Source organism: Wyeomyia smithii, chromosome 3 (genome assembly GCF_029784165.1).
Source record: "Wyeomyia smithii strain HCP4-BCI-WySm-NY-G18 chromosome 3, ASM2978416v1, whole genome shotgun sequence".
In the NCBI taxonomy this organism is placed as follows: Eukaryota; Metazoa; Arthropoda; class Insecta; order Diptera; family Culicidae; genus Wyeomyia; species Wyeomyia smithii.
Genome location: NC_073696.1, coordinates 7,428,446 through 7,446,894, shown reverse-complemented (window position 1 = coordinate 7,446,894; position 18,449 = coordinate 7,428,446). Strand labels below are relative to the sequence as shown.

Here is an 18,449-nt window from a genome sequence, read left to right as displayed (position 1 = left end):
CAAGAAAACGTTGTTCTAAAGAAGCATTTGAGCATACAAAACACACGTTTTTGTTGAAGGCCACACATCTCCAGGACTTTTCCTTACAAAGTTATAGCACATTCCAGCATGTTTTTTCGATAACTTCAACAACTTTGCTGAATAAAATATTCTTCTATCTCTTAACACAAAAAAGTTAATTTTTTTATTTTTGGTATAGTAAACTTTTCATATTTTTTGACAATTTGCAATTATGCGGGTCATTCATACAAACAATTGCTCTGAAGGTACTATTAAGCTAGGATGAAGTTGAAAGGCGCTATGGAATTAAGTTCCACTTTTTGCCTCATTGGACCACTGTGCAAGGGAAGATCGGGTAACTAACCCTGGTGGAAATTTGGTCGTATACTGACTGGGAAGGAGCGCTCATTTGAGTTTTCGAGCGTCTGTACTCCAGGTTAGGGGCGGCCGACTACCGTACTCGTGCCAACGTGGGACTCTAGAAAGTGTTGTGCACGATGGACCTTTGGCGAGACAGGGGGTTGGCGCGTAGGCCTTACAAGCCGCCACCGTAAAACACTCACAAGTAATGAACAAGAAACAAAGAAATTCGGACTGAAACAATCGGCACAGATCCACGTGACAAAAACGGACTAACGATTGGAAACTCGGGACGTGGAACTGCCGATCTCTCTATTTCCAAGGGAGCACTCGAGTGCTCTCAGAAGTATTGAAATCCCTCAGGCTCGACGTCGTAGCGCCGCATGAGGTGTGCTGGAAGGGCTCAATGGTACGTACGTTCCGGGATGTTCATGCCATCTACCAGAGCTTCGGTAACACGCATGAGCTGAGAACAACTTTTATAGTGATGGGCGAGATGCGGGAACGAGTGATAGGGTGGTGGTCAATCAGCCCTCGAATGTGCGGATTGAGAATCAAGAGCCTTTTCTTCATATTCAGCATCATAAACGTGCACAGCCCTCACCTCGGAAGTACTGAAGACAACAAGGATAAATTCTATGCGCAGTTGGAGTGTGAGTACGACCGCTGCCCAAAACATGATATCAAGATCGTCATCGGGGATTTTAACGCTCAGCTCGGCCAGGAGGAAGAATACAAACCAGTGATTGGAAGGTTCAGCGCGCACCAGCTGACCAACGAAATGGGCCTAAAACTCATCCACTTTGCCGCCCCAAGAACATGGCCGTGCCTAGTACCTGATTCCAGCTCAACCTCCTACACAAGTACACCTGGAGGTCACCAAATCAGACAGAAACACAGATCAACCACGTCCTGATTGACTGTCGGCACTTCTCAGACATCATCGACGTCAGATCCTATAAGAGCGCTAACGTCGACTCAAACCACTACCTGGTGATGGTTAAGATGCGCCCAAAACTCTCTGTTGTTGACAACATTCTGTACCGACGCCCGCCTCGGTTAGATCTCGCGCGACTGAAGCAGCCTAACGTCGCCGAAAACTACGCGCATTCGCTCGAAGCTGCTCTGCCGGAAGAGGACCAGTTGGAGGATGCTCCTCTCGAGGACTGTTGGAACACCATCAGAAAAGCCATCAACAGCGTAGCGGAGAACGTCATCGGGCATGTGGGATGAAAGAGTGGTTCGACGACGAATGTAGGAGGGTGATGGATGAAGATGCGCAGTGCCACTCGTCAGAATATGGAAAAACATAGCCAGAAGAAGACGCAGCGAACCCAAATTTTCCGGGAGAAGAAGCGCCGCCTGGAGGAGAAGGAGTTTGCAGAGCTGGAACAGCTGCATCATTCTCAGGCAACGCGAAAGTTGTATCAGAAGCTCAACGCATTCCGCAGAGGCTTTGTGCCGCGAGCCTAAATGTGCCGGGATCAAGATCGTAGTATTCTGACGGATGATCGTGAGTAGACCATGGCGGCGGAGAAAGCGATCCCACCGGTGCGACAAATGTCATAGACGTGTCAGCCCCAATGATAGGCGAAGTTAAGGATGCCATCAAGCAGCAGAAAAACAATGAATCGGCTGGGAAGGATGGCCTCGGAGCGGAACTTATTGAGATGGGCCTGAAGAAGCTGGCCACCGGCTGTTTGCAAGAATTTGGAATACAGAACAGCTACCGGAGGAGTGGAGGGATGGGGTTATCTGCCCTCTTTAGCGTCAAATTGGACTGTGGGAACTATCGTGTGATCACCTTCCTGAATGCCGCCTACAAAGTACTTTCTCAAATCGCCAACTCTCACCGCTAGCCACCAGATTTATTGGAAGTCATCAGGCCGGCTTCGTAAAAGGATGGTATACGACGGACCAAATATTCACTATACGGTTAATCTTCCAGAAATGCAGTGAATACAGAACCTCCACGCCCCACCTATTCATCGACTTCAAGGCCGCGTATGACACTATCGGCCGAAAAGAGCTATGGAAGGTCATGGACGAAAACGGCTTCCCGGGGAAGCTGATTAGACTGATGAAGGCTACGGTGGATGGGACGCAGTGCTGTATGCGGATTTCGAATGGATTGTCGGGTTCATTTGAATCCCGCAGAGGGCTTCGACAGGGTGATGGTCTCTTCTGCCTGCTATTCAATATTGCGCTACAGGGTGTAATGAATCGAGCGGACATCAACATTTTCAACAAATCCAGTCAATTCGTTTGCCTTGCTTTGTCGGCAGAACCACTGCGGCAGTGTTAGAACACTACACCAGAGTAAAACCTGAAGCAGCGAGGATTGGGTTGCAGATAAATGCGTCTAAAACGAAGTATATGCTAGCCAGCGGAATCGAAACCGATCGACAACACCTAGGCAGTAGCATTACAATCGACGGCGATTAGTTCGAGGTAGTCGACGAGTTCGTCTATCTTGGCTCACTGGTAACCGAAGACAATGATACCAGCCGTGGAATCCGAAGGTGTATTATCAGCGGAAGTCGCGCCTACTATGGGCTCCACAAGCTATTGCGATCGAACACACTAGGCCCCCGTAAGAAGTGACCGGTTACACACAACGTTCATAAAACCGGTTGTTCTCTACAGGCATGAAACGTGGACAATGCTCGAGGAGGACCTGCGAATGCTTGGAGTTTTCGATCTTTGGCGGCGTGCAGGAGAACGGAATATGGAGACGGAGGACGAACCATGAGCTCGCGCAACCCTACGGCGAACCCAGTATTCTAAAGGTGGCCAAAGCTGGACGGATACGCTGGGCAGGACACGTTGTAAGTATGCCGGACTACTACCCTGCGAAGATGGTGTTTGCCTCGAATCCAGCAGGAAGAAGACGACCAAGGGCGCAGCGAGCAAGACGAGTAGACCAGGTGGAGCGAGATCTGGCGGAGAGGACACGGTGTCCAGGGATTGAAGAGCAGCAGCCAAAGACCGACTGAATTGGAGAAACTTTGTTTATCAGGCCATGTCATGACGGAATGCCATAAAAATGAAATGAAATGAATGGTACATATGTTTTCATATCACATTTTCTCCATTGATATCATATAAAATCGTTAACAAATTGCCTAGTTATTTTATAGGCATTTCGACGTGAATTAATTTTAATATATCATTCTATCTAAAATTTGATAAATTTTTAGAATTAATATCATAACCGGAAAAGGGTCAATCATAATCGGAACAAAATATGTATCATAATCGTAACATACTTTGCATTTCAGATTCATTTGAATTCAAGTTTTTTTATGCAGATAATTTAATTTATTGTCCGAAATTACAAGGAAAATAGTTTTTCTAACAAAAACATTCACAAGAATTGTGAAGCGGTGAAATCTCAGAAGTAAACTTGTCCGATCATAATGCAAAAACAGCAACCAAACATGCAACCTTATTACAAATATTGGGCACAAAAAGTGTTTCTATCTGAAATTTCAATGTTATAGAGCATTTTACAAAAAAAAACTGCAAGCTTCGAATATTTGATTCCATTATCGGTGCTTGCAAACGAAGCATGGTAGCCATTGTAAGGGAAAAATGTGTTCGAAAATGGATGCGAAATCTACTATACAAACTAATCTACTAAACGCCACTGTTTTTTTGAGAGAGCAAAGAGTGATAGTTTCTCTAGCAAAAAAAAAAAACGCACTCAATTGGACAGAGCATAAGTCCAGTGAAACTTTTGCAAACAACTCATCCCATTACCGGCCTAAAGCTATATTACTGTGCACTCCATAGCGAACTGTACGAAGCGGTTGCGAAATGCTCCTTGTTTCGACGCCATTTTAAAAAGAACTGGACATGCATAAACAAAACAAAAATCAGTAGCAAATAGAGGAGAGCGAGCTTACATATACATACTCTTATCTCTGTCTGCGCGTGTTTGTTGTGTAGTAAAAGTGCTTGAAAATTGTCAAATTTTTGTTGTAAATGTGGGCAGTTACTCACTCTGTGTGAGAGAATTTCTACTTCTCGCAGGCGTTTGACGGGTGATAGAGAAAATATAAGTAAAAATCAAGAGAATGGATGAAGCCTGTCCGGGATTGGCGGATTACACCGCTGTTCCTGAAAAATTGCCCCGAAGAAATGTCAGCTCCAATTGTATCTCTATATTCTCTTCCTGGAAATCTGGGAAATTGCTTCTGTCACTCTTACTCTTCTGTTCCTTAGGCAGTGTGGGAGCACCCCTAATTTCTGATAGCCAGCACGGTATCATGGAATTATTGCTCAACTACAACAAATCTGATGTAATATGATACCACACTATCACAGGAAAATAAGAGTAAAATCAATGCGATATACGTTGATTTTGCGAAAGCATTTGATGCCTCGCTACTATGTCATTAACCGTTATGTACTCGGCAATTTTAACACACGTAAGTACTCGGCAGGGTACCCGGGTACCCACCAAAATGAAATGCTTCTTACTTCTTCAATTCTTGACCGATTTTTGATAGTGACCTGTCAAAAGATTGGGAAATTTGTCTTTTTTTAGTATATGACCTAAATAGTCATTGGGCTCCATATGGTTCCCGTAAATCCGGATCTTCGGGACCATGTTCAAGTTCGGGAATCTACTCCGAAATGGCCATTTCGGAAAACTTATCAGATGAACACAAAATGAATGAAAATCAATTCCTAGAGTGACTTCATGAATTTTTACACCAATGTTGTTCGGTTTTATTGACAATTGTACTAATTTGTCTCACCGGAAGATGCTCCCGAAGATCCAGATTTACAGGAACCAGATATGGTCACAGATTCATGTAGGTCCCGGATTCTAAAAGTAGACAGATTTTCAATTTTTTTGACATGCCAACGTCGAAAATCGGTTAAAAGATGAAAAAGCAAGAAACATTTCATTTTGTGGGTACCCGGGTACCCTGCCGAGTACTTATGGAGTAAAGAAATTCAAAGCCCCCTTGTTCGACCTCTTCTGCTGCTATAAACTGCCTGATAATGAAAAATGGTTCAATTCCAATAGTTAGGAGCATTTCAACAGTTTCAGCTAGCTGAGTTGAGGTTGTCCTTGTTTTTTAAAGCAAAAAAGTCTGAAAAGGTACCCGGGTACCCTGCCGAGTACATAACAGTTAAAAATGAAGTATAGGTTTGCCAAAGCGAATTTTGAACTGAATTTTGTCGTTCATCCAATCGCACGTTACATGGGCTCGCTAACTCAAATTGCTTTGGGGTGCCCCAAAGCAGTGTGCTTGAAACACTGTTATTCAATATCTACGTGAATGATCTGTGACTGCCCCTTTCCTTTTTCACACTGTCGTTCGACGACTACCTGAAAGGGTTTGGTAGAATTTTGTCTCCAAATAACCACACTGCCTTTTGGAAGATATCGAAATTCTGCTGATCTGGTTTGACTATAATGATACGCGTGTCAACAGTACAAAATGCAAGGTTATATCCTTCACGCTCTGGTAATCCAGTCCAAAACCAGTACAATAAGATATGTATGGAAACTGAAGCGCTTTAACGTGTCGCGTCCATCTCGGCAATCGCTGACCATTGATGAATAGCTCAACGCCCACATCGAGATTATAGCTGCTAAAGCTTTCTAGATGCTAGGGTTTATTCGCCTACGAATTCTCAAACATTTTTACTCTAGAGTCATCCTATCACTCGTTGATGCGTAGCATCTAAGAATAATTAGTATGGATGATTTTGAAACATCTAAAGATTACAAAAACATTTCAAAATAATTCTATAATTATTATTAAATGATTTTATAGCTATTCATAATTAGTCAAAGTGGTGGATTTTAATATGATTTAAAAATTACTGATTTAAAAACCTAAATTAATCCACCTAGCGGTCAGACCCAGCTTTTCTCATTCAAACTTTTATTTGTAAAAATAGTTTTACATGAACGCTTCAATCCAATAAATGTATATTCACTCTTAAAAAATATTGATGTTGTAATCTATACATATAAAAATGCAATCCGGTCTGTCTGTCTGATCCATATAGGATCGAAAATTACCGAACCGATCGACGTGAAAATTTGTATGTAGGGGTTTTTGCTGCCGATAAAGGTTCCTATGATAGTTTGAGACTAGGGATACCATCCGTCCTGATTTAGCAGGACATGTCCTGATTTTGAAGTTCTATTTGGGCGTCCTGATTTATTTTTTATATTTTAGCATTTGTCCTGATTTTCTTTAGATATTTAATTTTGTTGTGAAATTTTTTGCAGAATTTTTGAAAATTGCTCAATAAATGTTTTCGATTCTAGGTCGCAACGCTCACTGCAATCGATTTTTTTTTCATTTGTTGAATCTCAGTAGAGTAAGAAGAATCTTTCACGCGTTGGCCATTGATCATCTGGCATTTGTTAAGTTTAGGTTGAAACAGTTTACGTGTGTTGAATTTTTAAAATATCTACTAATGCGTAACAATTTAAAGTGGTTTGATGGAAGTGACTCGTCAGAGATACACTTAGCTTTTTTACTATGTGTTTTTCTACGTGGATTTCCGAATTAACGGGTTTTTCACACGGATTTTTAAATTGAAGGATTTTGAAGTAGAATACTTCTCTCAGGAAGTTCAGCTACATAGGGATGTGAAATGAAAATCTAAAACCGAAAAAAGTGAAAAATATGTCCAATTTCAAATGGTAATATATCGGTTAGTATTCGATGGATTTCATTCGTTTTTGCAGCAATAGATAGGAAAATCTTCTAGGAATCTTCCCAAAATAAGATAATTGTAATTTTATTATTCACACTATTGTACTATTGAAAATAGTCAAGCCTTGTCAAAACAACAAATTCGACCCCTGATTGGTCGTTATATGCTTGCTTTCCAAGCACGGTCGACAGAATCATATACCTTGCAATTGAAAACATGCTATTTGGCCTATATAAGAGCCTGTTTCAGCCGGAGCCGCTCATAATAGTTCTGAACAGCGACGACAGCAGTCCTCCCTTAGCAGCAGCGGGAGCGAGCAGTGGGTACCATCGATAGCGGAAAGCGGCCACAACTGTGGCATGGCTGTGGATAGGCGTAGCAGTTCCAGCGGATGTCACCATCGATAGCAGCAGGGCCACCAGATGCAGTTACAGTGGATACCAATGGCGGCCACAACTGTGGCATGGCTACGGATAGTGTTGCAGTTGCTCAGCAGTTAGGCCAGCGTATAGCGGCCACAACTGTGGCATGGCTATGCATAGCGTAGCATCAGACAGCGACAACAGCAGTCGTCCTTCCTCAGCAGCAGCACTAGCCCTGTGGTTGGTCACCACGTCTCAGGAGCAGCGCGGTTTTCTCAGCGTGTGTCGCCAGACAGCCATTATTCCCCCCGTGTTGGGGCAGCATGAAGATTGCCATCAGGAAATCCAATTTTGGAAATCAAAATGCCTTTTTGAAGGATAATAATTAAGTCATTGAAAGTTAATAATTTTTGTCAACGCAAGCAAGCATTCTGTGTTACATTAACCTACAGTTGAGCGAATCGGTTCGCGTCGCTTTTCGCGTCTATTATGGCAGGGGCCTAATGGGAAAGTTGTATCATTTTGTTCAGAAGAATATTATTGTCGGTAATATTACAGAGATGCGATTGCGTAAATCCGATTTTGAATTAAAAAAATTGTTCTTTTGAGAACAAATAAAACACTTATTTGAAGAGTTAATAGCTTTTGGTACCAATAGCAGTATAGTGACAGCCTCAGCGGTAGATGCAGATGCAGCCGGTACTTCCCTGAGGCCGATGTAAAGGTAAATGGGAGCAGCACGGCGAAACAGTTCGGGTTATGCTTAGACACGCGTCATTTTTCGTTGTTGATATTCCCCACATGAAACGACGCGCTTTCGTATGATAGCGGTGGTATTAGCGGTAGATGCATTTGCCAACAAGCCGTGTCTAGTTTTCAATGTGAAAACACCTTTCTCATTGTGTTGACCGTGCGCCTTAGTCCTCATTATCAAGGTAACACAGAGATGTAAGATAAACACTACATCCTATGATAAATTGAACAATTGTCCTTATAAGGACAACAAATGAATTAATGAAGATTTAATTTTGAATTAGAATACTTCTCTCAGGAAGTTCGGCTACATAGGGATGTGAAATGAAAATCTAAAACTGAAGAAAGTGAGAAAAATTTCAAATGCTAATAAATCGGTTAGTTTTCGATGGATTTCCTTCGTTTTTGCAGCAATCGATTAGAAAATCTTCTAAGATTCCTACCAAATGCATGAAATTGCAATTTTATCATTCGAACTATTGTACTATTGAAAACTCTTGAGCCTTGTCAAAACACAAAATTCGACCTCTGATTGGTCGTTATACCGCGCTTTCCCAAGCACGGTCGGCAGAGTTATGGACCTAGTAAATTGGGAATGCATCATTTGGCCTATATAAGAGCTTCATCAGATAATGAACAAACATTTCATCGGATATTAAATTGAACAACTGAAATTTGAAGAACACAAATGATTATTGAAGAGTTAATATTTTCTCGTTTTGCGCTATAATTCAAAGTTAATTATCTTCCTCTACATGCATACTCTGATTATTATTACGTGTTGGCGTCGCTTAGTGTTTGGCTACGGTCATGCAGAACGCAAATAACGGCGCGATGCGATTCGGCAAGACGAAATCTGTTGAAATGTATAGCTCTACTTCGCCTTAAAAAGAGCTGTACATTTCACCACGGTAAGGCGAATCGCATCGCGCCAGCATTCGCGTTCTGCATAACCGTAGCCTTTGTTCCGTTCCCGTTTAATGATGTCGTATTAAATGTGCATATTACAATTCGGCAGCACTTCAACGTCTCATTTGCACAAAGTTAAAAAAGATTCAATGAACTTCATTCAAAATATCAGACAAAAAGAAATTACTATACTGCCAATTAACGGTCAACGTTTATTTACTAGAAAAAATGACTGACACGCAAGCAGCCGGGTTATCTTTCTTGTAAAAGTATTCTACTTCAACCTTGCGGTCGTGGCTTTGCATACAACCTTCTTGTGATTTTTTAATTACCGCGACTTTTCACGAGGTACATATCAACGCGTAAAAAAAACTAAAAAAAAAATTAATTTACTCAATGTACAGTAAAGAAAAGAGTTTTATATTGTATTTTAAAGGGTAAATCACATATTACGTGTTATATTTGTTCATACATCGAAGAATAGAATGGCTAAGTCAAATTTGTGCCGAGAAAAGGTGTCCTGATTTCTAACTTCGACCAGATGGTATCCCTATTTGAGACCCCTCCCTTTTCTGGAAGGGAGGGGTCCCATACAAATGAAACATAAATTTCTGCACAACTCAAGAACAAACCAAGCAAATGAAACCGAATTTGGCATGTAGATGGGTAAAATGGGGTAAAAAATATGTCCATAATGTTTTGACACCCCTCCTTCTTTTGTAAGGGAGGGATGCCATACAAATAAACACAAATTTCTGCACATTTCGAGAGCTAACCAACTAAATGGAACCAAATTTGTCAGGTGAATGTTTTAGTGGTAACAAATATGTTCCATAATCGACCTCAGGCACCAAATACCACCCAATATGAGTATCTCCGGAGCCAGAATGTTGCAAGAACACCACTATGAATTGTAGGATGGCAACTTCTGGTTACTGGAAAACAGCCAAAAATGGCCGATTCCCGTCTAACATGAGTATCTCCGGATCTAGAATGATACACAGCAGCTGAAATCGGCCACTCATCCCATTTTGGATTCTAGGTTGGCGACTTCCGGTTCCTGGGAAACAGCCGAAAATTATCGAATAACACACAATATGGGTGTTTCTTCAACCAGAATGACGCTCAGAGGCTAGAAATTATCTTAAATACCATTTTGAAATCCAAGATGGCGACTTCCGGTTTGTGAAAAACAGCCTAAAGTAACCAAATACCATCCAATATGAGTATCTCTGGAACTAGAATGATGCAATGAGCTAACAATTGACCTCAGGCACCATCTTGAATTGCTAAATGGCAACTTTTAGGAAGCAGTCGAAAATGACCAAATAATACTCAACATGGATATTTCCGTAATCGAGATGATGCAGAGAAACCAAACATTGACCCTGGACACCATTTTGAATTTAAAGACGACCAAAATAACTAAATACCTCCCAATATGTGTATTTCCGGTGTCAGATTGATACCAGCAAATCTGCTGAAAATGACCGAATACCACCCAATATGAATATATTCAGAATTAGGGCGGTGTACAGAAGCCAAAAATCGAGGATATTGTCATTTCGATAAACCCAATCATTTCAAACGATTTGTTTTTTGACTAAGATCATATCCTATGGCCGATTCGTCGTGCATTTGCAAACTTTTAACACATCGCAAGGAATCAATAAATTTGGAACGTGCAAATAGTACGATACCACATTTAAATTGTGTTGAGGCCACATATATCGATCAAAGCAGGTATAGTTTTAAATAGTCTTTGAATTTCCTTTTTTTCCATGACTTTTGAGCCACATATCAAATTGTTATGAGGTTTGTTATTTGTAAGTTTGAGAGATGACTCGTTCGTATGACACTAGTAATGTTCAAATAAGTCATGTAGTCTTTGAGATAATAGACTTTATTTGTTTTATTAACAATTTAATACATAACGGTTGCTTAAGTTCGATTATAATCAAATAATTGGTCTAGATTCAATCCTAGCCGACACCGGGAGATTTTCTGAGGCGAAAAATCTCTGGGATCACGCCTTCCATCGCATGAGGAAGTAAAGCCGTTGGCGCCGGTCCGTTAATAAACGGGTCGTGAGTTAGGGTCCTGGGTGTGGAGTCGCCTCCCTGGGCGTCGGTGATTGGCCACAACAGTGGCGGAACTAGACTGACGGAAAATAAGCGAGAATAAAAAAAAAAAAAATAATCAAATAAAATGGGAACGTATAGGGCAGCCAAACTTTGAAACCACGTGTTCAATCATAATTCATCAGTTAACCCTTAGCCTGCTCATCTGATAATGATATTGATCAAATCGGTTTTGTAGTTTCTGAGATAATGAAGTTTCGTGATTTTCACGTTTCGACACATTACAGACAAAGTTACAGTCCAATTATTGGAATTTTACTTCCATAGAGTGTTATGAGGTAGCTAGACCTCTCATTTCACACTAATTTAGTGAAAATCGGTTCAGCCATCTCTGAGAAACATGAGTCAGATTAAACAGTCTTCAGAACACATTTCTTTTCATAACTTTTGAACCACAAGTTCAATCTTTATAAATTTCAAAAGTTGAGGGTTTTTCGGGAAGCTCGTTCATTTGAAATTAATTTTGTTCAAATCAGTTGTGTGGTTTTTGAGATAATGATGTTTCATGATTTTTACATTTTGATACATAACCTCTAAACTAAAAATCCGATTACAATAAAATTCAATAGGATCTTATGGGACAAGAAGACCTTTCATTTGCAACTAATTTCATGAAAATCGGTCCAGCCATCTTTGAGAAAAGTGAGTGAGAGGAAAAGTCTGCACACACACACACACACACATACACACACATACACACACACACACACACACACACACACACATACAGAAAATGCTCAGCTCGTCGAGCTGAGTCGAGTGATATATGCCATTCGGCCCTTTGGAGCACTTTTATACTTTCGGTTTTGCAAGTGATTGCTATACCTTTCTAGGAGAAAGGCAAAACATTATTTGTTACTACAATGATATACATATATATGCATCTGCTATGAATTTCGCATGATAATAAAATCACTTAATCGTTTTGAGATCATTTAAAAATGATTACAAAATGCTTTCGAAAAGATTTGAAATTATTTCAAAGATATTTCAAAATGATCCCAAAAATATTTTGAAACTATTCTGGATATTTGCAAAATGATTCTAAGATGATGCTGAAATGATTCAAGAATGATTTGTTAAGGAATTCTCGAATGATTTTGAATTTTAACAGGCACTCTTCCGTTGTTTTCATTGAACCTGGCGTCAAAGTAAATGCGACATATTACCGGGAATGTTATTTGAAGGCTGCTCTGAAGCCACGGGCAGGCAAACATTTCGGTCGCAGACTATGGGCATTTAAACAAAACTCGGTACAAGGTGCAATGAAAAAACAAAGTTCCGAAGATTATATCGACAATGGCTTCCGAATTCACCAGATGCAAAACCAATGGATTATTCTCTTTGAGCCATGTTGAAGAGCAAGAGCCGACCTAAAAATATGGCAGTTTCAAGACGCTAAACAAGGCCATTGTCCGTTATTGGCAAGTCGCTTTTGGGCAGCTTGCGATTCGTTTTTTGACCATCTTAAAGACTTTTTGATTATTTTGGCACATTCTGTATTTGAAAATAAATGAAAATCATTTCCCAAATCGAATTTCGAAAAGGTGACACTTCGACAGTAACTAAAAAACAATTTCAAATTGATTCTAAAATGTAGCTGATAGGATTAAAAAATAAAGCATACAAAATTCAATAATAATTTTAATATCTCTGAAAAATTTCTCTAAAGTGTTTCAAAAATTATTCTCGATGGATTCCTTAATAATTTTCGTTTCTTATGTATTTTAAATTATTTCCAAAATTAATCTAGATTGGAAAAAAATCTTTTATAGCTCTGCAATATTTCGAAAAAAATATCTAAAAAAATTTTGAACGGACTCTGGAAAGTTTCAAAAATTTTCTTTGTAAAAATATATTCTTTGCAATGAATGTAAAAGGATCCAGTACAGATTTTAAATGATTTAAAAACTTGACAATATTATGCTAATGCCTTTTTAATTATTCTAGCATATTTGTAAAATGAAATGATTCAAAGAGGTTACTAATATGATTTCGAAATTGTGTTAATATTTTTATTATGTTTTCAAAAACTGTTTTAATGAGACTCCAATCTGTTTTGGCTTTCATATGTACATGAAGTGTTTCGAAATCATTGTAAAATAATTGCAATAATACCGATATTGTGGGAAAGAATATTCTGGAATGGTTTAGGAATGTGTCAAAGTTTCGTTTGTTAAATTATATCCCAAGATAAATTTGGTAATTGAAAACCCAAGAATAATCTTCACGCTTCATAGTCCTGACGAACGATAACCGGCTTTAGAAACGCAACCGAACCGATATGAACTCAAGAGATCATTATTTAGCGCGTAACTTCCACCAACCGTGAACCGCAACGCACAAATTTGCTTCCGTTTCTGTTCGTTCTCTGCTTATCAGCCCCGAAGAGTGATATGAGATCTGCAACGAGAAAGTTAAACCTACCGCAGTCCCTCTGGGACGCAGAAACATCAATTTGCCGGATACCACCATAAGCTGGCATGTAGCGGCCGCGGAGGCGCTCGGTCAAAGCGACAGAAAACAAATCCTTCCCCATTCGTCGTAATCACGAATCATTGCTTTTGCAATCAACCGTTCAGTGCTTTTTTTTTTTTGTTCAGCCAGCTTCGCTACGGTTGTCGGGGCGTTCGTCGTGTCTTCAATCGGAGTCCCAATTCCCTAACGATCCGTTGTCTGTCCGCTGCCATCGAAATCGGCCGGAACGCAAGACAGAATCATTGTTTTTTTTTTTTGCTTCCAAGCGATCCGTTATTGGATGAACCGACAGAAATAGCGAATTTTTCCTACTTCCTCCTCTCCCATTATCAGTACCGATTGCCCGGCCTCTACAGGCAGTTATCTGGCAGCATTATCGTACGTATTGGGATTTTTTGAGTGCTCGTGGTTCCACGAATAGGCCAAATCGCTTGCTAAGGAGATGTGATAAGTATACATGCTTCAGTGATTAGAGCGTCCAAGTGAGGGTGCAGAAGAAGCTTACAGGTACGCAAACGATGATTAATTTTATGTCAGGGTTGAAAAATTTGTCAGTAATAATCCTAACATTTGGTAGCAACGCTATCTGATCTTATGCGGTTAACAAATTCGACGATTTCACTGGCAAGTGGTGCTAAACGCTTATCATATTCGCACGTAACCGTGGTCTGGCTTCCGGAATTACATGGCGTGCAGGAAGTCGACCATCCGATAAAAAGTCCTACTCGATTTCACGATGCCGACAGTCAGCTGCCTTTTAAGTGCGTTAGGTGGGGAAGCAGACACAGATGACGGGGAATGGAAATTTCATGAGGCATATAGTCTTAGAGAGTGGCTTTCGTATGTGGGACAGAGATTGAGGGGGCCTGTCCGCAGTTGCCACATAATTGTGGGTTTAAAAATATCATGCAGGTCGACAAAATTTTTCGGTTGACTTTTTTAGTGAATTTGTCTGAATAGCAATCAAACATGAGGTGACTCCATCGTTTGTAAATACGTGGAGACGCATGGTTATCGATTCAGTGCACCAAATTCTTTTACTTTTTATTCGATTTTCACTGCGTTTTTGGTCGACTGGTGTATTTAAAGTATTAACATACGAACATATTTGTTCTGGTGTGTTGATCAAACCCTGCTTTTCAGGGGGGAGTGGAAAATAAGCCACTTTAACACGCTTAGTCTCTCGGTCGACGAGCAGCAGCCGAAAATTAGATATACATACAAACCTACAGACTGTTTATCAGAAAATGATGTTAAGAGGATTTTCCCTGACAGCCCCTCGCTGTCGAGGACGCCCCGAAAAGGAACGACTGCAAGGCGGAAACTGTTTGTCTGGGGAATGTTGTTTGGCTACGAGGAGTGGAGAAAGTTGTTTGTTGTGTATATTTTGGGCTGTGCTTCTCGAGAACACGATACACGCACAAGTTTGTGGTTCTTTCACGCAATCAAGCGACAAAATCGTATAATGAGGTTGACTTAATATGGGCGTGAGGAGGATGGGTTTCCTTCCCAACAAGGCTTGAGGAGTGTTTTCCGTAGGTTTGATCCAAATTCCTCGAGCTGATCGCTACCGTCAAATGGCTGTTTAAATATTTTAGTAAATTTTTGGTCTGTTGCCATGCATTCCAAGGGATAATTAAGTTGCTTTTCGTAACATAGTTAGACTAATTTTGCATCACTTGTTAAATTGTTTAGTTTTCGTCATATTAGTAGTACTTTAAGCATCTCGAAATCATTGCAGTGCACCCTCAAACCACGACATTTATTAACAATAGTTTGGAGGAGATTGAAAAACTTTTCCTGTTCTACTAAAATTTAAACTGTTAATGTGCGCGGCCTCGCCGAAAATCAACTGTCTATTCTGCCCATGAATAAAACACAAAAAAAAACATTCCTCTCTTCCGCGACCACTTCAAGTTTTAAAATTTTCATTATTGTTACTTTCCACAGAACATATTGCATCCGTCGCCATTGTTATCCTTAATCCCCTGGAGTGCAGCCGGGACGACGGACTTAACAAAAAAAAAAAAACGCAGCAGCATACCATCCCGCATGGACACACAAACTCGGCACCGAACCAGCAGCCGCCGACCGGGAAAATTATTCATTCCTGGGCAACAGCGAGAACATCCGGCTGACGGCACTTGGTCACAACGGCAGCAAGCTTTCCGCTGAACCAATTGGAGAAAAAAGGACTGCCGAAATAAAAAAGACTGAAATAAAAAAGTCATGCAAAAATAATGCAGCTCTCTATGCCCTAGAACTAGCGCTAGTCCTGTACCGTGATCTCGTAGTTCGTCACAGCAGGAGCCCGCGCTGTATGGACGAAGGAAAACAAAAACATATCAAGCGGGTGAGTAAAAAGCCAAGCGGAGTTTTTCGTCGAGCAGCTCGGAAAATTATGAAAAGTGGAGTGTTGAATAAATAGGAGAAAAAAATTACTGCACTATCCGGCAGGTGACAGGTTGCCTGGACGGTCGGTGTAGAGAGCAATTCCGGAAGAGGATGTTGCAGAACCTTACCGGCCGAGTCGTGGTGCTACGCTTACCAAAGCATTCCGGTGTGGGGCATCTGCTGTCCGCTGCGCTCTACTGCTGCTGGTGGGAAAGGAAAACATCCATTGTTTGTTAGTGTTTCTGGTGATTTTACCGACAGTGAACCGCACTAGGGTGGGAGTTCTGGTGGTGCAAAAGTGAAAAAATACTTCCCGGTCGAGGAATATCCACAGCATCCTTCAATCGCCGGCTCGGTTGGGAAGCTGCCTGCTCTTTCGTCGTCTTGTCGGAGCGGAGCTATGAGCGGTCAGCGGGAACGAAGCTGCGGCTGCTGCTGCCGGTGGAGTCCGAGGAACATGGGGATTATTAAAATAACATTTCTACTGGCTTGTTCGGTGCTGGGATTAGCGAAAGGTGAGTGCTTGCATTGTTATTAGAGGGCAGTTGGTGCATTTTTGCATCTTCACTTGTGTGTTCGTGTGGGAAAGCAAAAGCGTAATATTATACTAAAAATATCGGTGGTATTAGGTATACGGGGTTAATAACTTCTTGCTTAACTTGATCTTTCACTAGATGTTCCAATTACAGCATTTTCCTAATTAGACTTTTGCCGTTTCCTGGTACGGGGTGGCCTTCCGAAATGATCCAACTGAATACAAGTGTCGTTCGTTTACTTAAAATCCGACAGTGTTTCGGACGTGAAAGCTGACAATGACGAGCATTTTAAATTCGTCTCTCAGTTGCAAAAGTACGAACGTTGCACTTGCTTGCTACTAGACTCGACTGGACGACAATATCGCTGTCATCACTCTTATAATCCGCTGGAAGCCCCCCATCAGCAACCCCGAAGGAACTCATCATATGGAATAACAAGGGTCGAATTAGAGGCCACTCTCGCACTGGGTTTCTGTGTGTGACGAAACGAGTGGAGCCAACTAGGGAAGGTGGGAACATGTTTCTGTCAATCTACCCAACAGTTGCAAAGTTGGATCGGTTTGATTGTTTTCTTTGCAATTTGAGGATTATAAAATTGTCAGTAAAGTGGAACGCCATTCAGAAGACTTCAAAGGGATGGACCCAAGTTTCATTAATAAGTCTTTTTTAAAAGCCAGACCAAGCGAAAAATTAGTAAAAGTGCAGTATAGTTTGACTCCAGTTTTGAGACATGAATAATAGAAAAAATCCACAAAGATATAACGATTCTTAAGAAAGTGTAAAACACCGATTCCTCCTCTTCGCATTACGAAGATAAAATAAGAATGAATGCAAATAGTATAAATCACTTCTTTATAGTGAAACTCAATAACATTAGAACACTTCTGCTAGAATTAGTCGAAGAGTAACTAATGGGTCTTCCAAATATTCATAAATCTGGAAATTGAAATAGAAAATTTTTTTATACAGTGAGGGCATCAACGAAACGATTGAAATTAAGGTTGGTCATGGTATCCAAATCGATGCCAAACAAATTCCCCAGTCGAGCCGTCAAAAGCGCTAAGGATGCTATCGAAAGTTTCAAATCATCGGAGAGAATTAATAGAAAACAAGATTATGGCTTCTTTTGATGTGATAGCGCTTTTCCTTAGCTTTTGGAAAACAGGCTTCGCAACGATGTGACATTATTTTGGAAAATTAAAGTACGCTATTACTTGAAGTTAACTTGGGACTTAGGAAATAAAACCGAAATTGAATATAATTTTCATATTACTGAGTAGTGTGGATACGATAACCGTGAATTAAAACTATTATTTACAGCAACGAGTTCAAATAAAATTTTTTTTCCAACATTCAACCTGAAAAAAAAGATCTTGAAAATCAACCCGTACATTTGTATACCCAAATTAATATATACTACTCCATTACTGCTCCTTTATTGATCTCAGCCCATATATTCATCTCATACAACATGAAAACACAATTGAAAACAGGAAAAACGCATATTTTTTTCCTAAACCAATCTGCTAATCCATGGAATGAATTCTTCTTAGTTCACTTAAGATTCCTCATAAAGTATAATCCTCAAAAACTCACTTGAAAGCACTAAATTTGATGTTATCGTCGGGCAACTCATTTAATTCAATTACCTACCTCAGAAAACAAAATCCGCGCATAGTTCTATATGGCTACAACGGGACTCGCTCAGCAGCCAACCAAAGTTTTTTTCATCCCTAGCGGACCACTTTTTATTTTAATCGCTTAACAAAATCACTCACTACACTAAGAATAATTGAATCTTTGAAATGTTCACCTCAAAT

General features: G+C 40.4%; 1 protein-coding gene across 2 annotated transcripts in view; it reads left to right on the top strand.

The window, feature by feature from the left end:
* Window positions 1-18,449, top strand: part of LOC129729406 (lachesin) — a 533,943-nt gene that overhangs the window by 42,074 nt on the left and 473,420 nt on the right. For both annotated transcript variants that reach the window (XM_055687960.1, XM_055687961.1), the window contains one exon: window positions 15,650-16,608. In XM_055687960.1, the coding sequence (XP_055543935.1) occupies window positions 16,494-16,608 (115 nt within the window). In that variant the 5' untranslated portion in view covers window positions 15,650-16,493. The remainder of the gene's footprint in view (window positions 1-15,649; window positions 16,609-18,449) is intronic.